Below are 18,529 nucleotides of genomic sequence, written 5' to 3' on the forward strand. Positions count from 1 at the left end.
CCTGGCCCATCCAGCCCAACATTTGCACGTGAGCCCCTCGACAGTTTTAGTTTGCTAATAATAGTCTCTACTGACCTGAATCGCAGCCTGCATTTACATATCCTATAATCACCCTGCTGCTTGAACATGGCGCTTTCCTTACAAGGATCCTCCACAAATGGACAGAAATCCTTATGCCGCCACTTATATCTGTGTGTGCCCTCACTGATACAATACCCTGCAATCTCGCCGCGCCATTCACATGCACTCTATTAACAAGCAAATGGCTCTAATCCCTTTTTTATAAAGCTGATCGGGGTTTAAGGATGCCAGACAATCTGCTTTTGCCCATCCCTCCCCTCCTCCAAGCTCCCCTTATAAAAATAAAGGAATAGCAGACTGGTACCACACAAAAAAAAGAACAGAAGGAGACAGTTATTTGTTAATGAATGATGGAATGCTAAATTAGCTGGTGCCTTTTCTTTTTTTGGTGGAAGTAGGTTGTATCCCTAAAGGCACCAGACTGTCGTCACCTGTCGTCACTACGGATCAGTTGATGAAAGCGAGCCGGAGACTGCCTCCTTCTTCAGCCACTCAGCCAGCTAGTTTTGCTTGCCGGCACAGAGCAGAGCAGAGCAGCCCAGCTCACTAGAAGCACTCACGACACAGCGTCACTATCACAGACAGCAGCAGCAGCAGCAGCAGCAGCAGCAGCAGCAGCAGACGGGAACACAAAGCTCAGCAACAGTGAGGGGCAACTCCTCTCAGGCTCACGGTATTCAGCATGCAAGCTTCCCTGCAGCTCCTCGTTCTCTTCAATATCGGCTATTGCTTGGCTAGCCCCCTGACGACCCACTCCCCCGACCCATGCGAGGGCAAGCCCTGTCTGAACAACGGCACCTGCTCCCCTAAGTCCGGGACTTCGCAGGAGATTCAAGCCTACAACTGCACCTGTAGTCCTGGATTCACTGGGCAGAACTGTGAGGTAAGCTGAAGGTTGCTACACCCTGTCAATGTTATAGATATTTATTTGTGTTTTTTTTTTTTAAATGTCTGTTTGGATTTTAAAAAGACAGCGACAGGATTTTTGGTTTAATCTCCTCTCTCGCTCTCTGATGTTTGCCCTTGGTTTTGTGCATGTGCTGCCACTTAGACCTTTAAAAATTAAAGCGCTGTCACACCAGCAGCAGAAGTGCGATCGCAAGGGTAGCTGGCAAATCGCTTCTGCTCCAGGGTATGGGAGATGAAGGTTTGTTTTATTTATTATTATAGTACTGTGCAGACAGCATCAAACTGAAGCCTGTGGAAACAATCACACCGAGATGCCTTATAAAACATATTTTTCATAATGTGTTTACTCTCCAATTAAGGTGAAATACAACAGGGAGTTTAGTCATGTTTGTTTGCAACTGATTTTACTAATGTCAAATCACTTTATATATGTAATATATGTAATAGAGGAATAAGTTCTTTTTTTCTTAATGAATATGCTATGCAAATGAATTCCCTCAAGAAATAAAAATGTATCACACTAAACAACCCAAGTTACCATCTGGCACAATGTATCAAACAGTGCTTCAATTGGAACCTTGCAGAGATGATAATGTTTTTATCCAGAACCCCGTGTCCTTTTCTGGTTCCTGTTGGAAGGGGCTGCGGCTCGTCAGCCTCGTTATCTATTTCCAGTGGCTGAGAAACAAATGGACCTCTTCAGAACCCAGCAAATTAAGCAATTACCGCAGGTCGTTTGTTTCATCTTAATCAGGAGGCGCCTGCTAATGACTGGATAGTACATTTCCATTCTCAGTGCTTGCTATCCCAGCTTTAAATGTGCAGAGACCTACCGGCTAACTGCAAGTTGTGCTCTTGCATGCATTAGCACGTAATGACAAGCTAATGTTTTGGCAGACTTTTCATTGACGTGCGCAAGTTGCGAGGCTGATTGGTTGGAGTCTGCCCGTACACTTGGTTTGGTTTCATGTGGGAAGAACTTCGTACGTGCAGCGTGTCACTGTTGTACCTTCACAGCAGTCTACAAGGGAAGGTCTCCACTCTGCTAGAAATGCTAAGTGATGGGTGATTTGGGCTGATTACACCAAGACACTTTTATATCAGAGACTCTGTGCTCTGTATTAGTCCCTCTGCTTGCTTTTCCCATCACCATCCCCATCCTTTCCCCACTGGAGATACACACAGGTCTGGAAGGCAACATTTGGCCTTTTGTGAGACTGCAGTGATAGTGGGCATCACCACACCGCTGCGATTTTATGAAGGATTAGACTCTGCTTTGAAATTATGCTTTGGTACCCCTAATGTAGGATCCAACACTTTCTGGCATTGTGTAACCTTCCAGAAAGAAAATGTGGACTTTTATAATGCTTGTCAAGTGTGCTATTTTGCTAATAAAGCCATTAGGCTACAAAACCCCAGAGTGGTGGAGATCGGTGGGAAATGTGAAGCCGGCCACGCTGGCCTTCTTTAGATGCTCCTGTATGTCATAAGCAGAACATAGAGCTGATTTAAAAGGACAAATGACGATAAATTAAACCAATAATTATAAATGTATTTGTTGGTTGTTTTTGTAAATATTACCTGTAAGATTCATGGATACAGTGGTATAATTGTCACACAAAAGTTGACGTGTGTCGCAGCTAGAGTAAAAAGGAAATGGGATGTGCTTCCTTAATCTGACTTTGAAATATAAGATCCGATCTGTTCTGAGCTGCCTTAAATAGAGATTTGTGTCTAATGAGATCCCTGTCTAAGAGAAATGGAATAGCAGAGAGTAGATAAAAGCCCAAATAATGACCAAGAGAGTACCTGTAGCAATATTAGCCATGGCCTAAACTGATCTAAAGCCAGGTATCATGTGGAACAGTAGTGATGCATAGTATTTGTGGCAAGACAAGCTAAAAAGCCTCTTTCTATTCCGACCTATTGCTTTTAAGGGGTAGATTTACTGAGTGCACTTATATGCTTCGGTATGCCGTGAAGGATTGGCCATGGACGTTTGTCAAGGACATTAGCAGAGTGAACACTTGATGATTACACGATGGCTTATTTTAAGAATAGCAGCGAACAGTGCCACTACATTAGTGTCGAAACCTTTTGCACACACCTTTCACTTACCACAGTGGTGAAGTATATTATGGGAATAATAGATTTTTTTGGTTATTGGATTTGTTTTGTTTGTTTACCCTGGCACCAAAGCAGTTGGTTTATTTATTTGACACTGTATCGATGGCTCCAGAAACTGGAAACGGGTAAAATGGGAAGTAGAAAAATACACGTGGAAGCGTACATAAAATAGCAAAGATGAAGATAAAGAAGCCAATAAAATAGCATTTAAAGTATTGAAGCGTCAGGAGGTAGCATAGTCATCTAAAGTAAGCTGCAATTTTGTAAGGAAGTTACATGACATTTAATTTAAAAAAGGCTCACCGATTGGAGAAATCATCTGTGTTCAGAAACTACAAATCATAAGGTTCAGAAGACGCAAAGGAGTACTGGAGGTCAGGGATGTATCTCATTTGTACAAGGATGAGAAACAGAGCCTACAACCCTGCCAAGGTAGCTGCCTGTATGAGTAGGCCTGAATCACAGGATCTCAGTGGCGGCTTTGCACATCGGTCTTGAGCAGATTGCAGAGGCACAGTCATTTCCGGAAACCTGTTTATCCGGTGCTACTTGCAGAAACTAAGATGGTTTCCTAGTAATATTTTCATAGTACTATGTACCGCTTAGACAATTAAATCATGGCCCAGTTATACAAGGCACAGCTCGGTTATAGCCTGCTCACTCCAGTGCAATAGAAAATAAAACAACACTAAAAGACTCTTGACTCATGAGTCTCATGACAATTCGATTAGCAGAATTGTTTTTCTACCAAACAAAATAAGATTGCGACAAACACCACTCTAGCCAGCTGCCAGAGTCTTTGTGATTCCGGCCCCCTGGTTGCTGTGTCTGGGCACTATTTGGCATCTTTTGAAACAATGGGAGTCCACTTGCTACAACATTGTTATTCGATGTCCTTTTTGAAGCCAAGCTGACCTGCCTGAAGCACTGTGTGAACCTTGTCAGTATATAATAGATGAGGTTGTTGTGTCTGAGTTTTGGGGGGGGAAATCTACAAATACTTGTGTGAGTGTGTCTTTGCTTGGATTGCCAGGAATGTAGATATATGGTGATACGGGGGGTGGGGTTTATAATTGAATCCCATTTTTATGAATACGGTACTAATAACTCAGACTTTCAGATGTGTGCACAGGGAACAAGTTCTTTGAAGCCCACTCTTAGAGTAGATTCCAGACACGCAAATGAAGACCTGGAGAGAGAGACAATTTTGGCTTCTGCCAAGGAGTGTGTGGCTTTGCAGTGATCTGGAGGTGGTAGAAGTTAGATGTCATGATAATTAAATGCTTTTGCTGAAGTCTGAAGTTAATTAGGTTCATGTTGTCTTCCACACAAACAGAATGGAGGAGTAATCCTCAATCTGTGTATCCTTACCATAGGGGTCAGATAAAATAACACAAACAGTAATTTCAGCATTTTAATATCACAAAATAAATCATACAGATGAATGTATTAATTGTTTTTTAGTTCTGCATTGCAGTGTAATTACACAATACTCAAATTGAGCAAAGTAATGGTTATTTTAAATGATCATCACTTTCTGCTTAAAGACAATTTCATCTCAATTTCACCCCCCCCCCCCCCCATCTCAAAGTGGCTTGCTCACTGTGTAGTCATATGGTCACCAGTCACCACACGGCAGTTATATAGGACAGAACTCACGTGTCCAGAGGAACGTATGCAGCTGTATTCTGTACCAGAGAGAGTAATGTAAGTGACAATGGGATCCAGGGGGATTGAACATTGAACAGTGTCAAAAGATCCAGACAAACATGGATTAAGGGGGCACCACTGACAGAGCTGAGACACAGACTGAAGACAATCTTCAATAATGCAGATTAAGGTCCAAGTAGAAATCAGACTGTAGGTGTTTAAGGAGGTTATTTTTTCCACTGCGAATTGTTAACGACATTTTCCAAAGCCAGAGAGAGTAAGCAGGTTTGGAAATAGTTGGATTACTAGAGAGAGCCTTGAGATTAAAGGTTGCCTATTTAGCAAATTATTTCAATAATGATACATAACAGAACTGTGCTCCTAAAAGCACATATAGGGTGCAGAATTTGATACGTTACTACAGGAAGATTTAGAAGCAATCACTAACAAAAAGGCTTTCAACAAAAAGCACAATGCACAAAATGTTTTCTTTGTAACTTCTGAAGCAAAGCTGGTAATAGATCCCAGTTAAGATGGATTGACAGAATGGAAGGCATACTACATTGTTTGTCTGCCCTGAAAAACGAGGTCGTGAAAAGTAACACAATATCATGTTGTTGGACCCAGGTGCTTAAATTAAACAGTCAGTGGAACATGAGATTAGTCTGTCTTTTCTTGGTCTGGTGGTTTGTGCCAGTTAAATTGGAGCAGAAATTAAATGCCTTTCTTTATTTAAATGTACTTAAAAGAGAGTTTCAGTTAATTGTATTATTTTCCATAACTAAAGAACAAGGCCTCTAAATGAAGCTCAGGTGACTTGAAGAGTCACTAAAGTACTTAACATTTTCAATTCTTTACTTCCTACTGCTTTTTCATGCTTTTCTATCTTACGTTAGATCTTTATATATATATATATATATATATATATATATATATATATATATATATATTAGAAAGGGTATTTTGGACAGAGCATTAGTGTACTCCAGAAACAAATGAAAACAAAGATGAAATGCGATGCGAATGAAGGATAGGACGCTGTTATTTGCCATTTGTCATCACACAGGATGTGACAATCCACATCACTTGCTACTAAAAGAAAAGCTTTATGTTAAAACCCTGTTAGATAGGCAATTCCCTTAGATCCCCTTGTATATCCAATTAATCCATTAATCCTTTATAATGCTCAACTAGCCAGCTTACAGTCTGTGTCTGGAATCAGTGTAAGACTGAAGTGTTAAGTTCAGGAGTATGCATTACGCTTACGGCTAATCTCTCGCTGTAAATTTATTTTCAAATGAGACATATTTAGTGACAACAATGTAAATGGTAGCACGCCCCCGTGCATTTTTACCCTGGTAATTTATCCGTAAGGTTTTTGCACTTTTAACATAATTTTAGTGTGGTTTAACCATCGTTTTACAATTCTTTCCTATGGGCTCAATGTGCCACTGTAACAGGGCTGGGTCGATCTTTTGGTGTAACAGGTTCAGCTCTGCAGCTGGAGCTGTGTGGATTGCGCACCTGATACTGCAGTTAAAATCCCAGTGGGGTGCTCTGACACATACTGTGCTTTACTACACTGAACGGGAATACCACGATATACCAAGATACATCTTTACTGCTGTAGACCATGGTGTGTTGTGAAATACAGGTAAGGCAGTTAAAACCATGTTAAATTTGCAAAGGCGACCTTCGGAAACTTAAGACAAGCTTGAGTGCTTAATGCTTAACTGACCATTTTGAAAAACAGCAGCAGCAGCTTAAAAATAAATCAAGTACATCTGAACACAGTAAATCCCGAGCAACTACCATCTGATGTCTTGAATTAAATGTTGTCCCCTGATGTGATTCTCACTCAGCTACCCGGGGAAGCTCATATTAGCCATCAGTCAGAAGCAGATAAGCACAGCATGGAGCTGGGCAGACACTATTATGGGAGGTAGGGAAGAGGATAAATGTAAAGATTGGAGATTTATAATGGCACCATTTTATGGCATTGCTACCCCTAAGGCTGTGGCACAGCCCTCCAAAACAGGGTTTCTTTTCTTTTCCTGCTCCAACTTAATTAAATGGCCTAATTAAATACCTCGTTAACTAATTTAATGCATTCCGTGCTCCCAGGATATTATAAAACCGTTTTTCTCAAAGGTGCTTTTGACAGAACGGAGCTACACATGGCGCGCTCCTGGAAAGATGGCGTCAGTGCGAGTGTGATCTTTGACACCTTGTTCTCACGCTGCATGTCTAAACAGACTCTGTCCCCTGCATCGGCTCCTTTATTCATGAATGTTTCATTAGGAAATTTCCAATTAGCTCACAAGAAGTTTTATACGATGCAGCCCATCCATTTAGGATGGTTGGCAGAAAGTTAGGCTTTGGAATGGGAATGGAGCAGGTGTGTCTGGAAAGCTTATGAATATTAAAGAGATATTATCCTTCAAATTTGAACCCGCAGGCCTTTTGTCAAAGAGACCGTTGCCACAATGGTAGTATTACAATGAGACTAGAAAGACCGGGCTTCCTCCATACGTAGTCTTTCTCTGTCGCAGTGTCTGATTGCGATTGAAACACAGCACCTAGTTGATATTAATTCTGCACTACAGTGAGGATAGATGTTTGAAACTTTGCAGACGTATGCCAGCTCTGAAGCACACATATTGTTAGTTTTAATATCAAGTTTGTGGAATAAATAGTTTTTATTCCATTATCTATGAAATTATAGACCTCATTATTCTTCACAAAGGTGACAATAAAGTTATAATGACTTCTGAAGTTGGGGACAGACATGAAACACAGTCTGCTAAGCTGCTTTTGTCAGTCTTTCATAAAAATCGGGGCATAGAGAATGCATCACTGCCGATCCTCGTCCGCCTGGCGATACATTTCAGCCAGGACTCCGTGGTTCAGACATCTGTTTAGCCTTGTAGTTGAGATGGGCTACCTCCTGTTTCATGAATTTTCCTAAAAGATTGCATTTCAAACTGAAGTTTTATTGAACACCATGATGGTCAGGGGCTTCTGTTATGGCAAGGTGTTCTCTATGACTCTAAAGACTCAAAACCAAAATGCTACTGGTGTCTTGTGTCACACTGGCAACAAAATCGGACATGCTTAGGCCTCGCTCAAGGTGCTTTAAATTTAAAGCCCATAAGAAAGACAGTTTCTTTAAGGCTTCACTGCCATTTTGTCCTACTCTACTAAACTGAATTAATTTCCAAAATGGTATAAATTGATACAATATTATTTTTTTTAATTTGTTTTTTGTAGTCACCTTCGATAGAGTTGTATAATACAGTATTCTTTGGGGAAAATAGTAACATACCAGAACAACATTGCCCACGGGCTTTCTATTCTTTGTCTTCATGTCATTAACTTGTGTGTGTGCAGAATAATGTTCCTACTCACTTACGCTAAATTCATTACTCTGACTCTGGCAGCTGGGCCACCTTTCCTAAAAGAAAGTCACTCATAGGGAGACAGAAAAGATGGACAAAGGAATAGGCTTTCCATTTATTTTTATATTATTTAGTTTGCTTGATTTAAGTCTTGTTTTATGAAACACAACTGTTTTATATGTGCTACTTTATACTGTTATGGTTTATTAGGCTTTATGTATAATACCCGTGGGGTGTTGAATGGTAGAAATGCAAACCCTCATCCTGTTCTGCTGCAAATTGAAACGTTTATGTGTCTTGACAGCCTGTTTGCATTTTAACAGGGTTTCAGTTTCTCATTTGTGTGTGTGGGGGGTTGTGTGGGTGGAAAACAGATTCCTACTAATTTCTTTTTTTTTTTCTCTTTAAAAAAACAACAACAATCTAAACCGAGATCATTTATTTTTGACTGAGTTTTTTTAAAACACTTTTAACTGTATTTGACAAACTCCAGTGCTTTAACATTAGCAGCTTGGTGCCACTGTAACATTGTTTCTAATCGAAGCTGAAAGTAAACCTGTATCAGAAATATTTCCTAGTCCATTTTTTCAGTTTGTTTACTGTATGTTAATCAGGATTAATATTATTAATTAATTACAAATTATTAAAAAATTCCCTGTGAAAAAACATTAAACTGTAAGTCTAGAACTATGTAAACTATGTTGAGACTATGTGTGTTTTCTATTAATTAGGTTTAACATGACAAGGTTATATCCAAGATGGCACTCCAGTGTCTATAATTACTGTAGGATGTGTTGAGGGTGTTCAAGTGATGACACCTAATAGAACTGGTATGCTGGAAAATAAAGTAATTCAGATACATCAAACCATCCACAAAAAATATATAAATTATACACATTGATCTACTGACAGTCAGAAAAATGTAATTTGTAGTGTAAAGCAAAAGGTACCCACGGAACATAAAAGAGCTGAGTCAAGAAGGAATCGGCCCCCGTACGAAAACGGTTGAAATCAAAGCTGGAAATGTATTATTCATCTATTCATCTCTATGGCAAATCTCAAAGTGCAAGCGTTCCCCTCTGGCATTTTGGATTACTGTGATGTTTTTATGTTTTGAATTATTGATTGGATATAAAATCCCCACCTCCTGGCAGTGAACTGGTTAACAGACCCCATCCTTGCATGCTCTGAAGAGGTCCCTACTGTAAAAACCAGTTCTGAGTGACATTCTGTTCTCTCTTTTTATACTTCGCAGAGGGTTGTGTGTAATGCAAGTAATTTGCTGCATCTTAAAAGCAATGTGCGTTAGATTTTATTCAACTGCCAAAAGAGTAAACCTGCATTTTGCTTTGTCATAAGACGCCCCCTTTTCTTGATCAAATTCAAATGTATTAACAGATGTGTTCTGTCATCGCTGTCTGTACTTTTGTCCTTCATTCTTCCTGGAGAGCTTGTATCTTAGCAACGAAGCAGCTCTCTCCTCCTCCTCCTGTTGTTACCCACACTGTATTATAGAACGAATTCCCACAATGATTAAGACGAGAAACAGGGAGAGGGGTGTGACGGGGGGGTCGGGGGTGTGTGCGTGGAGTGAAAAATGATGAGACGAGATAATGATACAATTAGGAGCACAGTAACGTTTTAATTTCAGAGGGGGGAGATTACAGCGAGACTATAAGGGAAAGGTATCTTTAATATTTAATATAGGGGTTCACTGCTGATGTACATGTACCCCTATCCCACTCGCCCATCTTATCTTTAGCCCAAGACTCACTGATGGCAGAGGTTACTGTGACACGACTGGTTATTTCCTTTCGGGGTCTGTGTCACAGAGAGCTGGTGATGTTCCCCCGGCAAAAAGACCTTGAGCATTGCAGATCCCTACGTCACATTTATCGAATTAGTTTGCTGTTTCCTTTTTTTTTCCTTTTTGAAACTCTGGGTTCTGTCTTGCCCAGGCTCACCGAGCTGTCAAGGAAGTCAAGGCTGTGTCTAATACCGTGCCTGCTTGGTCAACAGACTGAATGGCAAGGACAGCAGCCGTCAGAGGAGACTGCTAATGAGAAGTGAAGCCGGTCACGAGGCACCTGAGAGCAGCGGGAAGTCTGGAAGAGCCAGCACTGCCAAAGGAAGAGATAAAAAGGCTATCGAGGCCGCATCTTCCGCACCTCAGTCTGTCAAGGGGTGCCATTCTCTTATGTGTATATTTATGTGGAAGAGATGGATCACCCAACTAGTTCACTATCAGAGTAGGCTGTACGATCCTTTTTTCCCCCATACATAAATTCATCCTGATAGGGAGACATTTACTCCCTCAATAAATGGTGCACATGAGTACCAGGACCCGATTTAATTAGAATAATACCAAAAATAGTTTATTCAGCTATAACGAGGAGGAAATTTTCCTAAAGATCATACTATCTTATAGAAGATTACTCCCTTTGGTTATTATTACATGACGCCAATGAGGTACCACAATCCTCTGCTTTGTCACTCTCAGACTTCTACTTTGTCTTCTGTTCTCTCTGTGGCCTTGGATGAAAATTGTTTACAGCACCTGGCATTTCCGGAGCGATACACAAAGCTTAGATTCATACCTGGGCTACACAATCTTGCTCCAACAACAGCGCAAAAAGAGTATTTCTTATCATCTAGACAGGGCACGGTACCACATCCATCCCACTTCATTTTTCCTATTTATTTTACAGGTGCAGAGAGATGGAATCAGGTTTTCAAGCTTGGTAGTTTAAGAGTTTCCAAATGTTCTCCCTGAGGAGACTTCTCCTTTCAGCATTCTCCTTGCAGACATTTTTATTGCCCTGCTGTGTTATATTTCTCAATATAACTGAGAATGTGAATAATTCTTTATTGGATGAGCACGTTACTCCCATACAATGGTGTCCTCACTTGCCCGACCTACACAACCACTCTTCCTATTACATTCATACTCTTCCTCATTGCTATCAATGTTAAAGGGTTTCTCATCCATCACTCAGCCACATATTAATCCAGACCCCTCACATCTAAGACCAGGGGCTGAGATTTTTCTGCCAAACTTGCCAATGATTCCCCGATTAAGTGAGAATGAATGAGAGCCTTCATTACCCTGGGCTGGCAGTGTCTTGTTAAAAATCAAGAGCTATAAATGCCTGTTTTCTTTTCTGGAGGCAAACGGAGGACAAGCTGCCCACTAGATACTAATTTAATTAGATGGGCAATTGCCCACAGGAAATATTGGGGCCCCCATTGACTTCCAATTTAATTTACTTCCTGTTGCCGCAATCTGGGTCAAGCATGTAGGCCACGGAGGATGTGGAATCCCACAATCCCCTTGGTCTGTGTGTATGTGTGTACTTTTAATAATTACAGAGCTGGTGTCTCTGTGTTGGTTCCCTCACGATTTACCACACTCCGATGTCACGAATGAGGTTTTCCATTTCAAATTAATCCACGAGTCGCTGTGGAGAGGAGAGGTTTTCTTTTTTTAACTCCGTGTTGTTGGCCCTGTTGCGCTGTGCTCAGAGGTTATAACGGAGCAGTCCGTGAAGAGGCGTAGCTGGAGTGTTCTCTAACTCACGATCCCAGGCTGAGGAGCCCCTTGTTCTGGCCTGTCAGGTGACACTTCCTTTTGTCTGCCTTTCCTGAACTGCCTCTTGTGTGTTGTGGGCCTCACCAGTCCCAGCTTTCTCCATTTCTGGAGCTTTCATGTCTGCCGAGACACACACACACTCGCACACACACACACAAAGCCTCCGGTACACAGACAGAGCTCTGAATGTAAAAATGTGTCTGTCTCATCTGAAAGAACTAAATGTCGTGGGAGAAGATGTAGAATGTCAGAGGGTCTCTTGAGAAGTGTCTATATTTGTGCCTTTTAAAAAAATATATTATCTTTATGCCTACCAATGCCATGCCAAGAATCTGTTGCATTTCTAAATGCCATTTGGTGTCTTCCCTTTGTCTTTGTAAATAGCAGCAATCATTTTAAGGGTCATTCGCACTAACACCCATTAGCAGATTAGCACAAGCAAGTGATAGTAGCCATTTTGATACTGCAAATATACACCTGGCACCTGAGACAGACATGCTATATTCTAAGCTCTATTTCAGCGGAGTAGTGGGTACTCAATGGCGTTTGCAAAATAAAAAGTTCTGGCCTATCACACTTGGAGGATATTCCAGACAGTGTCAATGTGAACATGGTGTTTTGCAGGTGGATAAATGCTTATTTAGCAGTTGACACTATGTTCGCTCTAGTAAGCATGTTCGGCCTAATTGCAAGAATGTGTTGAAATTACTCATAGGGGATCATTTCAGTCTTGTTATGATGGGTTTGAAGTTCTCGTTTGTATGTTTTTCTGGCAATCCATTGCCTAGTATAGTCCAACACTGGGTACTAATGCTTGAAGAGTAATACTTCATATTATATGCTTCCTATAATAAAAATGCAGAAGATTCTTGTTGAAGGACATTTAAAAGGACCGATAACGCTTGTTAACGGATATTTAACTGCACATTTTCTTTAGATTGCTATATAGAATCATTATTATTAATATTAAAGTCACTATTAAATCACACCCTTTTTCTGTAGTACAGTGCAAAAGCCTTCATTTGTTAAGACCAATTAGGCTTTGTAAGAATGAGCCGGAGCCCAGTCTATGTATATATATTCAAACTTTGATGTGTGTATATATATATATATATATATATATATATATATATATATATATAGGGTTTAATGAAATTATATACATTTCAAACTGCATATTTCAAACAATTATATGTGTGTATATATATATATATATATATATATACACAATATAGATTTCAAACTTTAATCTGTATGTGGAGTTTCATTTTCATTATATACAAATCTTTATATAAAATCCTGATTAAAAGTAATATGAATTAGAAGGTTATAGACTTGTGTTTGATGTTGTACAATTTCTTTATGTTTAGAAGTCTTTCACTTTATCTGCAAAGCAAATATCTCATAAAGTTACTCTTATTCCCCATGGATGTGTAGTGAGAACAGATTACTAAACAGTTTAATTAGCAATCCCTTGCAGCTGGGTAGCAACATGGAGAGAAGGGAGAAATAAAGGAGCCTAATGTAATGATATGTACATTAATCTTTTTTCTCCTAATAGTGCAAGATCCTGTTTCTGGCAATATCTAATTCCATGGGCTGAGACGTGCTGTTTCTCGATGCAACATCTTCACATGACGTCCTCGGGACAAAAAGGGGGTCACATGCAGCCTGGTCTATCATTTTAATTGGCACTCAGTCAATAAACAGAAAACAACCGGAGCCATTTTATAACATTAATGTTTTATCCGGCTGAGAGTGTGGCACTTAACTGACACCTCAAACGGCATGTTATTCCCCACTCGCCAATTAGGACTTGTCCCCCACGAGAAATGATTATTGAAAAGAGGCTTTGCTATGGGGAGGGAAATTAAAAAGGATCAGTTTGCTAACTAGTGAAATACCTTCAATGCAATCCATAAAGGTGTACAATTATAATTAGAATGGCTTGCTATTGTACACATTTAACACGCATAGAGCTTAACATTGTCCACAGAGCTGGAAAAAAACATTTTAAAATAGAACCTCTAATTAAATATTCAGCAACTGCCACTGATACGAAAATGTGATCATGTTACAAACCATGGCATTATACACACATTATAGTATGCACTGCATCACATTCTGTTTTACATTCCTAAATCAAATCCCCCTTTTTTTTTGTATTCCCCTTACACAGTATAAATTTCACTCGGATTAATAACAGTAAGAGCCACACACACAGACACTCAGACCATTACAGTGCATTCGAGCATGAAGCACAACCATCCAGTAATTTAATATATGTATAAATCTGTCCATGTCCACTGAGATTCTTAATTAGATTAGTTGCATGCCTTATAAATCATACAGTTTCTACCAGAGCATAAAGTACTTTTTTGCCTAGCTAGTTAAGTTGATACATTCATTAAAGGATTTCCAGGACAATTAAAAAGCAACACAAGTTGATTGGGGCTGGGCTCAGGGATTAAACATGCCCACAAAATCAGGTGCATTTCAGTGTCCTGGTAATTGGAGTGCTATCCTGGTGACTAATGGCTCTGTCTGAGAGTCAGATCTTTCACTCTTTTAATCTGTTCCTACTCAAAATAATAGCCTGTAGATTAGTAAACAGATAACTCCCATCCTGTCACAGAAATGGAAAGGTTAAAAGCAATAGCAAATGCAATGAATGAACGCAGAGACATTTTGTCATCAGTCTTAACCTGTTTAACGTCACGTTTTGTAACTATTGCGAGTTGTAATTACCATTTGCATAATTAGACTCCAATGTTTTTGCACGAAATCTCAATTGGGGATGCTGATTACGGACAGAAAGACAAGGATTTATTTCACTCCCCATGCAGTCAGGATTGTGTCCCATGCGTCCCCTATGGCGGTCGAAGGACCTGCCAACACTGACCCTAGTGGTCACTTTTCTGGGAAAATCTAATTTGCCAGACATCTGTGAGGCCTTCATTTGGTAGACATAAAGCAGTACACTATATTTAGCGGCCCTATCTAAAACGCTACTTACATGAGCACTGCCAGGCGGCGTGTTTATAAAGACATGTGGCGCATAATTGAAGTGACAGTGCAGGTCAGTATTTTGTAAGTAGCTATCGTGAAGGATAGGCTGAAAGAGACCAAGGTCAGACTCTTCTGCTTCTAAAATGTTTCTTTCCCCCCCTTATCCTCTTCCATTCAGACCTGGGGTGAGTTACAGTTATAACAGCATAATGCCTAATTGTAAGTACTGTGAGTATTACTGTTCATTATTGCATTGTATTCCGACTGGAACTGGAATCGTATCATGTCATTCAAATTGACCAATGAGGTTGCGTTAAGGTTAAGATTAGGGTTGACACAAAGGTTCTGCTTGGGGTCTTATATTATGCAGCAATCTTATAGAAACCCTGTTTTGTGCAGCAGGTGGTGAGAAGACATTTTATCTGTGGGAGTTCCTAAACAAAGACACATTATCTAAACTGATAATGTGTTATCTTTGGTGCATTACACATCACTAGGAATTTTATTTGTAGAAAGAATGGTTAACATTTCACTATCCTAGACAGCTGTACTTCAAATGCAAAGACAAGTTTGATCCAGTTTGTGACATTTCATTTCAGGTCTTTTCTACTTCCGCTAAACATCTTTTCCTCTTTGATAAGATACATTTAAAAAAACGTTCAAAACAGCATAATATATATTTATAGCAGTGTATTCCAAAGTTAAACATTTCAGCAGTTACGTTCTTGATTTTGAGACATTTGTTATTTATCTCAAATGCACTATGCAAATGCATTTCTGAAAAGCATCTGTTTAATATTGTGAATCATTGCCCTCAGAAAAGTCTTATTGGAAAGAGACTTTGTGTAGCTGGAAACAGGTGGGGTGTTTTGGGCTCACTAATTCAATATGATCATCCCAGTGTGATACACACTGCGTAGAAACCAAAAGTGTTCCAAAATTTAAGTCAGCGCAACACAGAGCTTAATATATCATAATATACAATCAATTTTTTATTAGACGCCATCTGCGGCTCTCTTTATGATGATACACCTGGGGGCTGGTTGTTGCCAGAACAACTTTCACACATTTCAGAAAGGAATAAATAAATAAATACATAAATAAATCAACTATTTTAAGACTGCTGTTCCCTTCAATACTTGCATTGTACAAATCTTTGCTTTGCAGCCATCCCTGGTTAATCAGTCTCTCATAGAAATCTTGTTAATTAGCTTGTTACAGGAATGTGAAATTCTGTGTACATAAAGCTGTTGGCAGGCATTTACCATCTAAGGTCAAAGCTGACAAAGGGGAGATGACATTGCTGGAGATTTTTCTGCCTATTTGCAGGGATGCTTTACAAAAAGTAGATTAATTCCTTCAGTATGTAAAGAGTGATGCTAGATTTTCAAACACATTATGCTTTAGAAGGCATTCGATTATGCCAGGAAGAGGAAAGCATCAGGCGGAAGAATGTCACTGATTAAACTGTGAGCATTGACAACTATTATTATTATTCTTTTCACTTTCCCTGATTAAAGCTTTACTTGATATTTATGCACTTGTATGTGTATATATATATATATATATATATATATATATATACAGTTGCAATCACATGCATAATTAGATAGAGCCCATGGAATATGTCCATAGATCACAGTATATATATATGTATTGGTATAGTGCATTATCATACTATCATATTCGCCAAAAGGAGCATCACACAAGCACTGTTCCCATAGCAACCTGCAAACAGCTGCCACTTGTTACTGAATGTATAAAGCAGTCAAATGTTTAATAACAAATATTTATGTAGGGTTCACAGTGGAGTTTGAACGAATAGCTGTTCTTTATTATTCTCAGTTCATTTCCCCACTGTGACTTTCCTTTCAGCTTAATTAATGCAATACAGGCTACTGAAGAAAAACTATCCGGCTATAGCTTTTGTACGCAAGAATCAAATCAGGTACACACAACATATTTGCCTGATGATATATTGTTCATATGTTGTTCTTTAAAGTGTGATTTCTGCAAAATGTCTAAAATTAGAAATGAAATTGGTATGCTTTATATGCTGGAATTAATTATTCTGTTGTTGTTTTCTTTCGGTTTTAGTGCAGCAATGTAAAAGTAAATCCTCTGCCACGTTTTCAACTCAAACCACATGGGTTATTAACACAGGACTGTGATTGAGTTCCAGGGTTTCTTCAACAAACAACTGATTCATATTCAAAAGGTTTAATTGTTATAGCACAGAGTCTGAGCATGAAATATACACATCCCACCTGGCTATATGTTTGGATAATACTTCAAATAAATGACATAATGATGGATAACATTTTCAGCAATACTTCCACAGGCAAATAGAAATCAGATGGGGTAAACCTTTAATAAGCCTGTAAAAGCTTTGAAATCCCCGAAGACGAGTTGTCAGCAACCCTCAAAGGCCTCCAAGAAGATCAGACAGATTATGTTGACAGTTTGTCTTGTCGTCTTTGTTCCTCGCTGCCGTGCATCTCAAATTAGGAGTCCATGAGTGGCACCACTTGGTTTATCCCCTGCAGCCTCCTCCTGACACTCTGATAAGGCTCTTTGTCTCGAAGCCCGAAGACGACAGGGCAGAGGCACCGGGGTAGGAGTGGAAGGAGCAAGACGTTGACCAAGTGGAGTTGAGCCAGGAGTCCTGCTGTAACTCTTTCATTGGACAAGTGAGTGAAGACGATATAGTTAGCCACCGGGAGGAAGTACAGAAGGAGCTGCAACCCATGGAGAAGAATAGCCCTGTGGGCTCAGACCTTTGGGGATGTCTGCCGTGCCTCCTTGAAGATCCTGCAGTAGGAGAAGATTATCGTCACCCCACTGCAAAGGAAGGCGAGACCAATCGTGGCCTCCTGAACCTGAAAGAGCACCATGGAAACATCCAGAACCCCCTCCTGGAACCGGGAAAACTGACTCTGCAGGGACTGTGTAAAATCTGCACCTTGTCCCTTGGTTAGAAGAGCATTATAGCAAATGCCTGGATAAAGAGCGGACAGGATCCAGAGGGCAATGACAGCCTTCTGAGTCTTACCTGGGGTGCAGATAGAGTGGTAGTGCAGGGGCCAGCAGATGGCCATGTATTTGTCTGCAGACATAGCTGTGACAGTCAGGAATCCAACTATGACAGTGGAGAAGAGAAGCACATAGCTGGCCAAGCAGCAGCTTTTGGGCTGGTTAATATCCATAGCCCACAGCAAAAATGTATATGTCCAGAGGGTCAGATAGATCAGGTTGCTTATGAGTAGGCTAGCCAGCAGTAAGTGCCTGGGCTCTTTACTTAAAGCAGAGATCTGGAAGATAGCATCCAGGACAGCACAGCTGAATGTGGCTGTGAAGGCCAGGCAGACACACTGGGGCAGCAGTATTGCCCAGGAGGGGCAGCTGAGATCTCCTTGTCCCATTCCCGTTCTCCATTCTTCCCAGTCACGAGTCCTTCGTGTTATTTTTGGAGTGTGATCATATTTTGTTGTTTCTTTCCTTTCCATCTTCTCCTCCCATAAAGATGTTGCGTTCTACAGCAGAAAAGGAGACAGAAATCCATGTTTCAGAAAGGGATTATCTTCTCTTATTAAAAAGGAAAGGAAATCATGTTCTTCCCGTAAGCCTTTTTTTTTTTTGAGGCAACAAAACAGTCATTTCCACTCGATACTGGAGGTGTTTTGTGTCGAGCACATTCACAGCAATGTCGGTGTTGTTCGAAAAGGATGCCCTCCTTTAATGTTGTGGATCACAGCAAAGGGCAGGG

At 40.1% G+C, this 18,529-nt stretch overlaps 1 protein-coding gene across 1 annotated transcript in view; it reads left to right on the top strand.

Moving 5' to 3' along the window:
* Positions 1-444: 444 nt before the first annotated feature.
* The window catches only part of dner (delta/notch-like EGF repeat containing), a 63,562-nt gene continuing 45,477 nt past the window's right edge, over positions 445-18,529 (top strand). Inside the window, exon 1 of the mRNA XM_066709660.1 lies at positions 445-964. Coding sequence (XP_066565757.1) covers positions 764-964 — 201 coding nt within the window. The 5' untranslated portion in view covers positions 445-763. The remainder of the gene's footprint in view (positions 965-18,529) is intronic.

The sequence above is a fragment of the Amia ocellicauda genome, chromosome 7, assembly GCF_036373705.1.
Source record: "Amia ocellicauda isolate fAmiCal2 chromosome 7, fAmiCal2.hap1, whole genome shotgun sequence".
Lineage (NCBI taxonomy): Eukaryota > Metazoa > Chordata > Actinopteri > Amiiformes > Amiidae > Amia > Amia ocellicauda.